This window comes from Schistocerca nitens, chromosome 8 (genome assembly GCF_023898315.1).
Source record: "Schistocerca nitens isolate TAMUIC-IGC-003100 chromosome 8, iqSchNite1.1, whole genome shotgun sequence".
Lineage (NCBI taxonomy): Eukaryota > Metazoa > Arthropoda > Insecta > Orthoptera > Acrididae > Schistocerca > Schistocerca nitens.
Genome location: NC_064621.1, coordinates 536,716,636 through 536,730,493, shown reverse-complemented (window position 1 = coordinate 536,730,493; position 13,858 = coordinate 536,716,636). Strand labels below are relative to the sequence as shown.

General features: G+C 43.5%; 1 protein-coding gene across 1 annotated transcript in view; it reads left to right on the top strand.

Annotated features, from left to right (window-relative positions):
- LOC126199661 (uncharacterized) overlaps positions 1-7,752 on the top strand; it is a 113,636-nt gene extending 105,884 nt beyond the window's left edge. The window contains exon 3 of the mRNA XM_049936589.1: positions 7,477-7,752. Within this exon, the coding sequence (XP_049792546.1) occupies positions 7,477-7,752 (276 nt within the window). The remainder of the gene's footprint in view (positions 1-7,476) is intronic.
- The last annotated feature ends 6,106 nt before the right edge of the window (positions 7,753-13,858 follow it).

The following is a 13,858-nucleotide window of genomic DNA, read 5'->3' as shown; positions in this document are numbered from 1 at the left end:
GGGTGTGTGCATTGATGAGAAGTTGAATTGGAAGAAACACATTGATAATCCGCGGAAACGGCTAGGTACCGTTACATATGCTGTTAAGGTTATTGCGAATCGTAGTGACAAACATATCTGTAAATTAGCCTACTATGCCTATTTTCATTATTTGCTTTCATATGGCATCATATTTTGGGGCAATTCGTCATGATTCAAATGGCTCCGAGAACTATGGGAGTTCACTTCTGAGGTCATCAGTCCCGTAGAACTTACAACTGCTTAAACCTAACTAACCTAAGGACATCACATACATCCATGCCCGAGGCAGGGTCCAACCTGCGACCGTAGCAGTCGCGCGGTTCCAGACTGAAGTGCCTAGAACCGCTCGGCCACCGCGGCCGGTAATTCGTCATTAAGAGAGAAAGTATTCATTGCATAAAAGCATGTAAGCAGAATAATAGCTGAAGCCTACCCAAGATCAGCTTGCAGACATTTATTTAAGGAACTTGGGATATTCACAGTACCTTCGCAATACATATATTCACTTATGAAATTTGTTATTAATAACGGATACCAATTCAGAAGTAACAGCAACGTGCATAGCTACAACACTAGAAGAAACGATGATATTCACTATTCTGGATTAAATCTCACTGTGGCACAGAATGGTGTGGATTACGCTGCCACACAAGTCTTTGGTCATTTGCCAAATAGCATTAAAAGTCTGACAGATAGCCAGCCAACCCTTAAAAGCAAATTAAAAGAATCTCTGAATGACAACTCCTTCTACTCAATAGATGAATTTTTAGATACGAAGTAGTAACTGCAAAAAAGGTGTTATTAATTATTTATTTTGTCTAAAGCAAACGTTCCACATCGTTATGAAATGTCGTATTCATGATCTGTGGAACAAGTATTAATGTATGTATGTACTGACATGTGCTAACTGTGGTGGCCAGGGGACATGCGACAAATCATCCTCATACTCCCAAAACTAGTCCTGGAAGATACTAGCCGTTTCCTGTTAGAACACATAACCACTGTGGAACAAACGTTGCACCGTGGGATGGACCTGACCAGGCAAAATGCTCACATAGTTCTTGACACTAATGCGACCTTCCGTTGTACCCATGGGGCCCACGGAACACCACGGTATGGCTGCCCAAATCATCACCGAACCCCAGCCATGACTCACTGTTGCAATGTAGACTCCCAAATAATCACCGAAATCCCGTTACGGTTCACTCTTGGCAGCAAGCAGCCTTCGTCATTGACTTGAGACGGCGTACGCCAGACGTAAACTCGGCCAGAACTTGGAAAAGTGCGGAACAATACTCGTCCGACCAAACTACTTTCTTGTATTGCACCATAGTCCACGTTTTATGGCAGCGAAACCACGTTTTCCTGTTACGAGTGTTTGCATCACAGATGAGTGGTTTTGTAATCCCAAAAAAAATGGCTCTGAGCACTATGGGACTCAACTGCTGAGGTCATCAGTCCCCTAGAACTTAGAACTAGTTAAACCTAACTAACCTAAGGACAGCACAAACATCCATGCCCGAGGCAGGATTCGAACCTGCGACCGTAGCGGTCTTGCGGTTCCAGACTGCAGCGCCTTTAACCGCACGGCCACTTCGGCCGGCTTTTGTAATCCCAGTTCGCCCTTCAATTTCCTGCTTATGGCGCTCCCTTCGTGTTGTTTTGGTGCAGACAGGGTCCGCGGGCGCGACATTTAGTTCTGCAGTGTCTTTGGCGGCTGTCATCCTTTTTTCATCACAATCTTCTACAGTGACCGTATGTCACGATCATTCAGACACACTTACGTCCACGTTGTGAGTTAGCGGATGGTGTTTTCCCGCTTTCCTGTACGCATTATAAATCCTCGATACGGCGTTTCTTAAAACACCAAACACTTTACATACGTTTTTGGCAAAACACAATTTTGTTTTATATCCCAAACATGTTTCACTGCAGTTGCAGCATCATCTGTGGGCTTTTTATTTGTGGCTGTTGAACATAAAGGCTGTTCTTTGCTGTTTTTGCACACGTAAATATTAGTTTTTAAAACAGTAGTTACAAATTTTTGAAGAATATATAATGTTATGTATTCATACCTTTTTACGACAAGGTGTGGTTTTCCTGAGGCATTACTTTGGTATAGTGCCTGGTTTCTTTCAAATGTGTGTGAATTCCTAAGGAACTAAACTGCTGAGGCCATCGGTCCCTAGAATTACACACTACTTAAATGAACTTAAACTAACTTACGTTAAGAACAACACACACACCCATGCCCGAGGGAGGACTCGAACCTCCGGCGAGAGGGACCTCGCAATCACTGACATGGCGCCTCTAACCACGCGGCCACTTCGCGCGGCTGGTTTCTTTCACAATTTGTCATCCGCAACCGTATACAGCTTTATGTAGACAAATGTTCAGCACCTTGCTCAACTGAATGCTGTTATATTTACAAGGTGTACAGGTGTACAACACTGCTTCTGTCGTTTTGCAGTAGATGGCGGTAGCGGCAAGCGATGGTGCAGTTGATAGGTTGTGTGATACGATAGGCTTAAGCATTTGTAAACAGTAGGTCATCAAAATATTCATTGATTTGTCATTTCATCATAAAGTTGTTCTCGACTTAATACACTCCTGGAAATGGAAAAAAGAACACATTGACACCGGTGTGTCAGACCCACCATACTTGCTCCGGACACTGCGAGAGGGCTGTACAAGCAACGATCACACGCACGGCACAGCGGACACACCAGGAACCGCGGTGTTGGCCGTCGGGTGGCGCTAGCTGCGCAGCATTTGTGCACCGCCGCCGTCAGTGTCAGCCAGTTTGCCGTGGCATACGGAGCTCCATCGCAGTCTTTAACACTGGTAGCATGCCGCGACAGCGTGGACGTGAACCGTATGTGCAGTTGACGGACTTTGAGCGAGGGCGTATAGTGGGCATGCGGGAGGCCGGGTGGACGTACCGCCGAATTGCTCAACACGTGGGGCGTGAGGTCTCCACAGTACATCGATGTTGTCGTCAGTGGTCGGCGGAAGGTGCACGTGCCCGTCGACCTGGGACCGGACCGCAGCGACGCACGGATGCACGCCAAGACCGCAGGATCCTACGCAGTGCCGTAGGCGACCGCACCGCCACTTACCAGCAAATTAGGGACACTGTTGCTCCTGGGGTATCGGCGAGGACCATTCGCAACCGTCTCCATGAAGCTGGGCTACGGTCCCGCACACCGTTAGGCCGTCTTCCGCTCACGCCCCAACATCGTGCAGCCCGCCTCCAGTGGTGTCGCGACAGGCGTGAATGGAGGGACGGATGGAGACGTGTCGTCTTCAGCGATGAGAGTCGCTTCTGCCTTGGTGCCAATGATGGTCGTATGCGTGTTTGGCGCCGTGCAGGTTAGCGCCACAATCAGGACTGCATACGACCGAGGCACACAGGGCCAACACCCGGCATCATGGTGTGGGGAGCGATCTCCTACATTGGCCGTACACCACTGGTGATCGTCGAGGGGACACTGAATAGTGCACGGTACATCCAAACCGTCATCGAACCCATCGTTCTACCATTCCTAGACCGGCAAGGGAACTTGCTGTTCCAACAGGACAATGCACGTCCGCATGTATCCCGTGCCACCCAACGTGCTCTAGAAGGTGTAAGTCAACTACCCTGGCCAGCAAGATCTCCGGATCTGTCCCCCATTGAGCATGTTTGGGACTGGATGAAGCGTCGTCTCACGCGGTCTGCACGTCCAGCACGAACGCTGGTCCAACTGAGGCGCCAGGTGGAAATAGCATGGCAAGTCGTTCCACAGGACTACATCCAGCATCTCTACGATCGTCTCCATGGGAGAATAGCAGCCTGCATTGCTGCGAAAGGTGGATATACACTGTACTAGTGCCGACATTGTGCATGCTCTGTTGCCTGTGTCTATGTGCCTGTGGTTCTGTCAGTGTGATCATGTGATGTATCTGACCCCAGGAATGTGTCAATAAAGTTTCCCCTTCCTGGGACAATGAATTCACGGTGTTCTTATTTCAATTTCCAGGAGTGTATGTCAACTTGCGGAGGCAGTTACCATCATTTACGGGAAGTTTTAATATTCTGCTTTAACATGAAGAAATTTGCGGCTGGAGCTAACAAAATGCTGGGTAAGACCCCTGGTGGGGCACCTATTTGTGAAAGAACGCGCAGAGGATGGGTTCAGCCATTAAAGGACGGTGATTTTGACTTCGAATACCAGCATAGAAATGGAAGAGAGGTTTTCGAAGCTACTGACACCGCCGGAAACAGTACAGGAGATCGTTCTCGAAATCAGCTGATGCGTCTGAGCCGCGCTCTGATATACAGACGGCCACAATACACTGACAGGCACGAAAATGTGATTTTGCAGCACGACAGTGCTCTATCTCATGTCGCAAAAATCACCTGCTGTGTCCTACAGATATTGCTCCCCCTGACTATAACCTTTTTCGATCAAGGTCACACTACCTGGCTGACCAGCACCTCCAGTCATATGTACAAGTGCAAAACGGGATCGATTCGTGGATCTCCTCAAAAGGCAGCCAGTTCATCCGTCGTGGGATTCGTATGCGGCCAGAATTATAGGAGAAAGTAGTGGCCAGCGACGACCAGTACTTTGAATCGTAAAATTTTTGTAGGCCGTTCACAATAAACCCTCGAACTTCGAGAAAAAACAGCATAAGCAAAGTCATTGAACTAATACCTTTAGAACAGTATCTGCTGGAAGTGATAGTCCAAGTACATGGCTCAAATGGCTACAAGCACTATGGGACTTAGCATCTGAGGTTATCAGTCCATTAGACTTAGAACTACTTAGACATAACTAACCTAAGGACATCACACTCATACATTCCCGACACAGGATGCGAATCTGAGACCGTAGTAGCCGCGGGGTTCCGTACTGAAGCACCTAGAACCTCTCGGCCACAGCGGCCGGCGTCCAATTAGGAAATGAGTCTACTTGGCTTATTTTCATTCGTTCAAGACATACAATATTACATTGTTAGGTGACTTTTCCCGTTCTCAAAGTGTGTCTTTTGCTCATAAACGGTCAATTCGAGTGATGTGTAAGTTCGCTGACTTTTTGTCGTGTTTTAGCAATATGAGAGTGATAACAAGAATTAGCAGCTTTCACTCAATTAATACTGGATTGCACCACGTCGACTCTGGTGCAAAAGAGTGTATTGTAAACTGCTGCAACCATTTTCAGCAAGTTACCTCAAGAATTAAAAAATATTCAAACAATCCTCGATCTTTCTGGTGTAAACTGAAGAATTTCCTTATAACTCACTGCTTCTATTCTGCTTGAGAAAATTCCTGTGTTATATTGTTGATTATGCTCATATCTTGTCCCCTGCACAGCATTTGTGTCCGATTTATTTCTTTTATTATTAACGTATTTGATGCTACTTTCATGTACTGACACGTTCCTTGACCATGGAAAACTGCTCCTCAGTTTGGTCCTACGGAAATAGATGTGTGAAATAAAACGAATAAAATACACTACAGGCCATTAAAATTGCTACACCACGAAGATGAAGTGCTACAGACGCGAAATTTAACCGACAGGAAGAAGATGCTGTGGTATGCAAATGGTTAGCTTTTCAGAGCATTCACACAAGGTTGGCGCCAATGGCGACACCTACAACGTGCTGACACGAGTAAAGTTTCCAACCGTTTCTCATACACAAACAGCAGTTGACCGGCGTTGCCTGGTGAAACGTTGTTGTGATGCCTCGTGTGAGAAATGCGTACCATCACGTTTCCGACTTTGATAAAGGTCGGATTGTAGCCTATCGCGATTGCGGTTTATCGTGTCGCGACATTCGTCGAGATCCAATGACTGTTAGCAGAATATGGAATCGGTGGGTTCAGGAGGGTAATACGGAACGCCGTATTGGATCCCAACGGCCTCGTATCACTAGCAGTCGAGATGACAGGCATCTTATCCGCATGGCTGTAACGGATCGTGCAGCCACGTCTCGATCCCTGATTCAACAGATGGAGACGTTTGCAAGGCAACAACCATCTGCACGAACAGTTCGACGACGTTTGCAGCAGCATGGATTATCAGCTCGGAGACCATGTCTGAGGTTACCCTTGACGCTGCATCATAGACAGGAGCGCCTGCGATGGTGTACTCAACGACGAACCTGGTTGCACGAATGGCAAATCTTCATCTTTTTGGATGAATCCAGGTTCTGTTTACAGCGTCATGATGATCGCATCCGTGTTTGGCGACATCGCAGTGAAAGCACATTGGAAGCGTGTATTCGTCATCGCCATACTGGCGTATCACCCGGCGTGATGGTATGGGATGCCATTGGTTACGCGTCTCGGTCACCTCTTGTTCGCATTGACGACACTTTGAACAGTGGACGTTACATTTCAAATGTGTTACGACCGTTGGCTCTACCCTGCATTCGATCACTACGAAACCCTACATTTCAGCAGGATAATGCACGACCGCATATTGCAGGTCTTGTACGGGCCTTTCTGGACACAGGAAATGTTCGACTGCTGCCGTGGGCAGCACATTCTCCAGATCTCTCACCAATTGAAAACGTCTGGTCAATGGTGACCGAGCAACTGGCTCATCACAATACGCCAGTCACTACTCTTGTGAACTGTGGTATCGTGTTGAAGCTGCATGGGCAGCTGTACCTGTACACGCCATCCGAGCTCTCTTTGACTCAATGCCCACGCATATCAAGGCCATTATGACGGCCAGAAGTAGTTGTTCTGAGTACTGATTTCTCAGGATCTATGCACCCAAATTGCGTGAAAATTTAATCACATGTCAGTTCTAGTATAATATATTTGTCCAATGAATATCCGTTTATCATCTGCATATCTTCTTGGTGTAGCGATTTTAATGGCCAGTAGTGTAGCGGGAATAAGTCGAGTGCACGAGTTTTAGAACTTAAGTCGGTCATTCCGAAACGATAGAAAAAATACTCTAGAACTATGTTTCCAAAAGATGAATGTCACTTCGAAGTACTTTTGGTGTCGTTGTGTGAGTAATTGGGACGTGAACCCACAACCACATCAATGAGGCAAAGTTACCTTCATTTCAGTGATTTGCGATAGGAAAAGCGCAGGCAAAGTCAATGAACATCAAGTGGAAATGTGCGGTTCAAATGGCTCTGAGCACTATGGGACTCAACTGCTGTGGTTATCAGTCCCCTAGAACTTAGAACTACTTAAACCTAACTAACCTATGGACATCACACACATCCACGCCCGAGGCAGGATTCGAACCTGCGACCGTAGCAGTCGCACGGTTCCGGACTGCGCGCCTAGAACCGCGAGACCACCGCGGCCGGCACCTAAGGACATCACATACATCCATGCTCGAGGCAGGATTCAAATGTGGGGGCCTTAATTGTAGGAGCTATGGTACGACTGCGACACTTGAGGCGGTGTCTGAAGTGTAGGGCCCGGACGTGGCAGCGTAGACCCCGCCACCTCCTGCCGCCGCTGCCGGTAATGCGATTAACGTGGCCGGCTCGCCAGAAGCCCCTCCGGACGGCGCCGCCGCGGCTCCAGTTCTCGACGGGCTGTTGCCGCTTACGTCGTCGCTGTCCGTGTCGCCACCGCCTGCGCTCCGTGTCCACCGACCGCCATGGCTGCTGAGGAGGAAGGGTGAGTGCTGCCTCGCCACGGCGGACCACTGCCCTGGGGCCAAAGGCCGCAGAAGACCACTGGGGCATTTACCAGTAGTCGTCCATTGAAGTAGGAACCAGCCAGTGTACAACAAATCCTCGAACTACTGTAACATGTGCGAATATCAGTAAGCAAACACTGGAACGCTCTCCAGTAATAAATGTTTTGAAGAGACAAACGGTCTTGGTTGCAGAAAAGCTTTATTATTTTATATTTTGCCAGTAACGCGTTTCGCCTTGTTTAAGGTATCTTCAGATTGTCCTGCCAAGAAAAATATAAACTTTTCTTTCAGAATGGCGTGACCAGATTTAGTATTACTTTGGTTTACCAGGGAAAATATTAAAACCAAATTACTTATATAACAGCTGCTAAACGCATATCTTGCAAATGTCTTAGCACACCTGTCAATATACTAAGAAATAAAAATAAATGGGATGTAATAGCTGAAAATATTGAGAAGACAGTAACTGATCTCCTCCATCAAAGATACACAACAGAAAACATTTTTAAAACAACTTACTGATGTAAAGCGGTGTTGAGTAGTCGGGAAGTCATGTTTAAAATACGTAAAAATCCTCAGTGGGTAGATCACAAAAAACGGTATCAGGGCAACTACCTACTGAGGATTTTTACGTATTTTAAACGTGAATTCCCAAGTACTCAACACCTTTGGACTGCGCCATATACTCTACAAGGTAATCTACTGTCTCTTTATTCTTCTGTACGTAACTTAAAGGCACAACCAGATTACTCGCCTTGAATGCCGTTTTGACTATCTTTCGGGTTGTTTTATTTTCATAGGCCACTGCGCAAAGTCTCTTAAAACTCGAAGAGGGCAACTACCCGCAGAGGTTTTTATGTGTTTCAAAGATGATTTCCCGCGTACTCAACGCTATGGTATATCAGTAAGTTACCTTCAAAATTTTTCTGTTGCATGTGTTTGATCGACAACATTAGTTACTGGCTTCTGAATACTTTCGGCTGTTATATCCCACTTACTTTTATTTCAGGGATCACCACGCAATATACTTAAAATATTGACAACGGTGTTCACCCGATAAAACATTTGCATGGACGACGAAATATGTGTTTAACACCTGTTATGTCAGTAAGTTGGTTTTAATATTTTACTTGGTTGTCCAAAGTTTTATTAAATCAGGGCCATGTCATTTTCCAAGAAAAGCTTGTAATTTTTTTTTTGTAGGCCAGTCTGGGATACCTTAAACGAAGCGAACGCTTTATTGGCAAAATATAAATGAATAAAGCTTGTTTTGCAGCCAAAACTGTTTATCCATTCAGACAAACATTGCTCCAAATTAGAAACATTATTGTTAGTAACAAGCCGCCTTCACTTTACCACCTAAATTGCGGCACAGTTGTCACTTTTACGAGAAAAGTGTTTCAGGCGAAATTAACGAGTTTTATGAGTATTAGTTTCATCTCACGATATAACTTTCCTCTTCTTCACTGAGCAACAGATTTTCCAGCCCACTGAAATGCTCAATGAACGAGCAAGTACGGAACACAAAGACACGGCTCTGTATGGTTTCAGAACAACAGCTGTACAAGAAGCAGTCAACATAATAAAACTTCACCCTTTCTCAAACACACTTACACCCCCTCTTCTCCATCCCAAGAGCTATCTTTCTCTTTCCTACCACACTCCAATCCTTAACCCCCCATCCTCTCCGCACCCACCGCATCCCCGCTACGCCCCATGTCATGACACGCTGTCACTTCTTCACTTTGAGCTACTTCACTTCAGTTTGTTTTTACGAACTAAAATAATATGATGATACTGTTGTATTACATATTCAGATTTATAAATTTCAGACTTATCGATTAGATTAGAAATCTGTAAAGATTAATCTGCGTCTTACACTATGTGGAAAACATGAGAAAACTTGTGCAGTCAGCGGAAGAATGTACGGAAGTTTTTGCTCCTACGTAACTGAGTTCGTAGAGACTAACTTAAATAAACATTATTAGTGCAATCTGTAGCCTTCTTTTGCCAGGAAATGTGTAATGCTGCAGTTCAAAGACGTAATAAGCCAAAAACACCAGTGCTAAACGCAGGAGTACCCAGCAAAACGTGGATTCAGACACACATCTGGATGGAAACAAATATCAGACGACCTATGCAAACAGTGACGATGTTTTTAGTGAATACAACGAAACGAGTATTGTAAAATAAATACTCATTTATAGTCCTGTTTCTGCTTTGGATTTTTTAGTAATTGATAGGGGGGGTGGAGTTCAAATACTTTAATAATCCATGGAGCAACTACGGGCACCATGGGCTCGCAAATGGAAAATTCTACTATATGAGATGTTCGAGAAGTAAGGAGCGATCTGTAGCCAAATAGAAAGTACAGTGAAAATACGATGTGTTATGAAGTGTCTCATGTCGCTCTTTTCAGTTCTGAGCGCTCAATGAGCTCGTTAAGGTGTCTAAAACAATATTATTTCCCGTCAAGCATTGATGTCTGCCCAGAGATTTCCCCTGATTTAATGCAACCACACATAAATTAATTCTCATACAGTTCCTTTTCATGACAGTCCTCGCTCACACAATGCATGGGCAATGAGGACGCCCTCTCTGCTCATATGAACCGCTCGCTATAGAAACAACACTCAGACACAGACAACAAACTACAATCCAAAGTAGAAAATTTCCAAAAGAACACGAGATTGCCTTCTATGACGAGGGTATTGGAAAGTTGGTAGAACGCCACGACAGATGTCTAAGTCGGATCTGGGACTACGTAAAGAAGTAGCTGGAAAGTGTGGTTAACTGTTGCAAGTAAAACAACCTCGATTTTCACTGTGGTTTCCGTTTCGCGACCGATCGTTCCTTACTTTCTAAATAGCCCTCGTATTTTGTTTCATGTATTTATGCAAACCAAAACATTACCTGTTTCTATACATGCTTGAGTCACACATTAAATTGTGTCGTTACATTCATGTAGTGCAGTCATAAATATTCTAAATAACTTTCACCGTACGTGTAAATCAGAAAGTTTTCCCCCAATGCAGGGGAGGAACATTATATGGCCACTAATTAATTCTGTTGCTTCATTAATCTATTCTGAGACTATTTTTCCGTAAAACTAACAACTGTGTCGTTCGCTTACACATAGGTGATAAACTGAAGCAGGTGTAACGTCCAAAACGTCAATATGTACATTGAAAATGGAGCTGAAGCTTCTAAATGCGTTAGATTTAGTAGAAAAATAGAGTATTGTGACTGAATGTTCTGTATTACTATTAAAAGTATCTATAACGCACTGCAGAAGCTACCACCGGCAGCCTACAACAAAATTTCTGTTAATAAGCATAGCTGCATAATGGTCAAGACGTCTGCGTTTTTGCTCTGTTCCGACTGTAGCAACTTTGTCCATCATCACATTTAAATCGTGGAATTTGCACCTTCGTCCTGATGGTATAACATTGGTATATGTAGCGGTACACCTCAGGTAAAACAGATTCCTAGTGATAAAGACTCGACATTTTGTATAGTACAGCTGTTATGGAAGTACGTAATATAACGTTAAGGCGACAAATCCTTCGAGAACGTTCTGATGGCAGTGTTAGTTTTTGTTCGTTTTAGTGTGGGATGAAAGGGACCAGACTGCTACGGTCATCGGTTTCGTTTTAGTGAACCATCACCAATGGGAGCAGTATAATTTCTGTTAACTACTTTGTCACCATCTCGAATATTATCATCAGTGTTTACTCAGTTATTACTAACCGTTAATTAGCTTGACTAAGATAACACCAGACCGCCTACTAATAAAAACTTAATGTCTTTTTCACAGCAAAGGTCTCTGAAATAAGGACAGTATATAGGCACAATTTTGTTTCTTTGGTAATTTGTACATCAGTAGTTTACAGTACTAAGTCACAGTCACTCATTGGTTTTCAGAAACCAGCATTCATGCATGAATTAGCTATTACTGAAATAGTCATGAATTCCGTTTATTTTAAGTTCGTAGTTACTGTTGGCAAGAATTGTACATCAGAGCCCACATTTTTGCTCGGCAATGCAGTACTCGACATAAAGTACTCTGTAGCTCATTTGTTTCCAAAAACGTTCTGTTCTAAAGCGTTATCACCTAAACGAAAGATTTAGTTACAAAAACAATACTGTCACAGCTATACTGTCCTCGGTATAGCTCAAAATGGACTAAAACACTCCACTTGGAGAAAACAGGCGAACACATGTCGAAAAGTCTGGAAAACTTTAAAGATGTCGCGGGTGCGATTCGACCTTGAAGGAGTGTTGCCATCGCTGCCCTTACATAACATACCACGTCTTGACACAATAGAGCATTTTCCACGAAAAATTTATCTGCCTGTAAAACGAAAACAAGTGTTTACAGAACTTGTATTATGAATTCATGGGCTACAAAGCCGTATGTATCTCCATGAACAAAGAACATACAAAAATAAAAAAATTAATTAATGGCGTTTTAATGTTGTATATATATATATATATATATATATATATATATATATATGTGTGTGTGTGTGTGTGTGTGTGTGTGTGTGTGTGTGTGTGTGTGTGTGTTTAAATTTCAAATGCCAGTATAGTTACATTACATACCAAGTAAATGTCCCATTTTTTATTTATTGGTTTCAACACTTTGATCAGGTACCAACAATAGAATATTGTGGTTTATGGGCGCTCAACGGCGTTTTTGTGATCTTATGTTCCTTAAAAAGACTACACTAGCAAAATATAAAGCTCAGTTCATTACATAAAACCAAACTAGTTAGGTATAAGGCTGTAGCTATATGATGTATCACATAAGAGAGCATTTGCAAGATATATCCTAATTACATGCTGATATATAAGAAAAGTTCGTATGTTCTTAAAGTGCCGTTTTACAGAGAGGAATGAAGTGACAAATGCATTTAACTATAATTCAAATTTCCATGTAACATGCGATACAAATTTGCTCCCTGCATGAAATAAGGATACAGGTTACTGAAGTGTACTGTTAAGTTTACCTCGCTCCTATGAAGATAGTTTAGACCTCTGAGACCAGGAGATTTTAACGCCACCTTCCCTCCTGATTAGCAATAAAATGTAATGTAAGTTTTCTCTTCAAGACGAAAAAAGTACGAAATAAGCTTAGGCCTGAAATAATATAGAAAATAAGTCATATTGACAGTATTATATGAAGTCCAGAAAGTCTGGCAAGACAGAAGGCAGTAACAGGGTAATGACAGTATGAGGACACTTTTGATACCAAATCGATGTTAAATTCATTATGCAAGTTAATTAATTGATCAGTTAGTTACCCAAATCCCTGATGATGCTATGGGTTTCCCTAGCCAGCACATGTCCCCTCCCCACACCATGCCCCTCCCCCCCCCCCCCACCACCACAGAGAAAAAATGGTTTAAAATTAAAAAATGGTGGGAAATTCAAGATTTCATGGTAAATTTTAATGTTGGTGGTAAATTTAAAGACTACTTATGTTGTATTGCAAAAGACATTATAATAATATATTTTTTATTTACAGAAATTCAATTTGCATATCACATTTAGGTTACTGACACAGTCTACTTATGACAGCACAAACCATGATGGCCGACTCAGAATAATGGTACAGTTCAACTCCCCTATTTCTACTGGTGGGAAGTTCAAAAATTTGTAGGCAAATCCAAATTTTTTCCTCTGGCTATGTAGCATGGGAGTTGGGGGGGGGGGGGGGTAATTTCCACTGATTAAGCACTAGACAATTGCTCTATTCAGTTCCATCAACAACTGCTGGATGTAGAGAGGATGGGGTAGCACTATGAAGTTGCTCCATTGAGTCTAGCCGATAGCCCTACATGGGAAGGATGGGTGATAATAATAGGACAGAAAGCCATGCAGAAAGCCATGCATTTCAATGCAAGGGAATGGTCTTCTGGCGATCTACAAGGGAACAGATGGTGGGAGGAAGATAAGAATGGGTAATATTACACACATTAAAACAGTTTTGCAATACTCCAGTTCCCAGAACTCCTGAAGATAGACGTTGACTGTGGATATTGTATCACAGACACAGTCCCTTTGACTGTTCAGCGATGTCACTAAACCCACCAAAAGATGTAAACAACCATGCATGAGCAGCGCCTATTAGATGGAGAGGGTCTGACAGCCTGTCAGTTCCATTCATT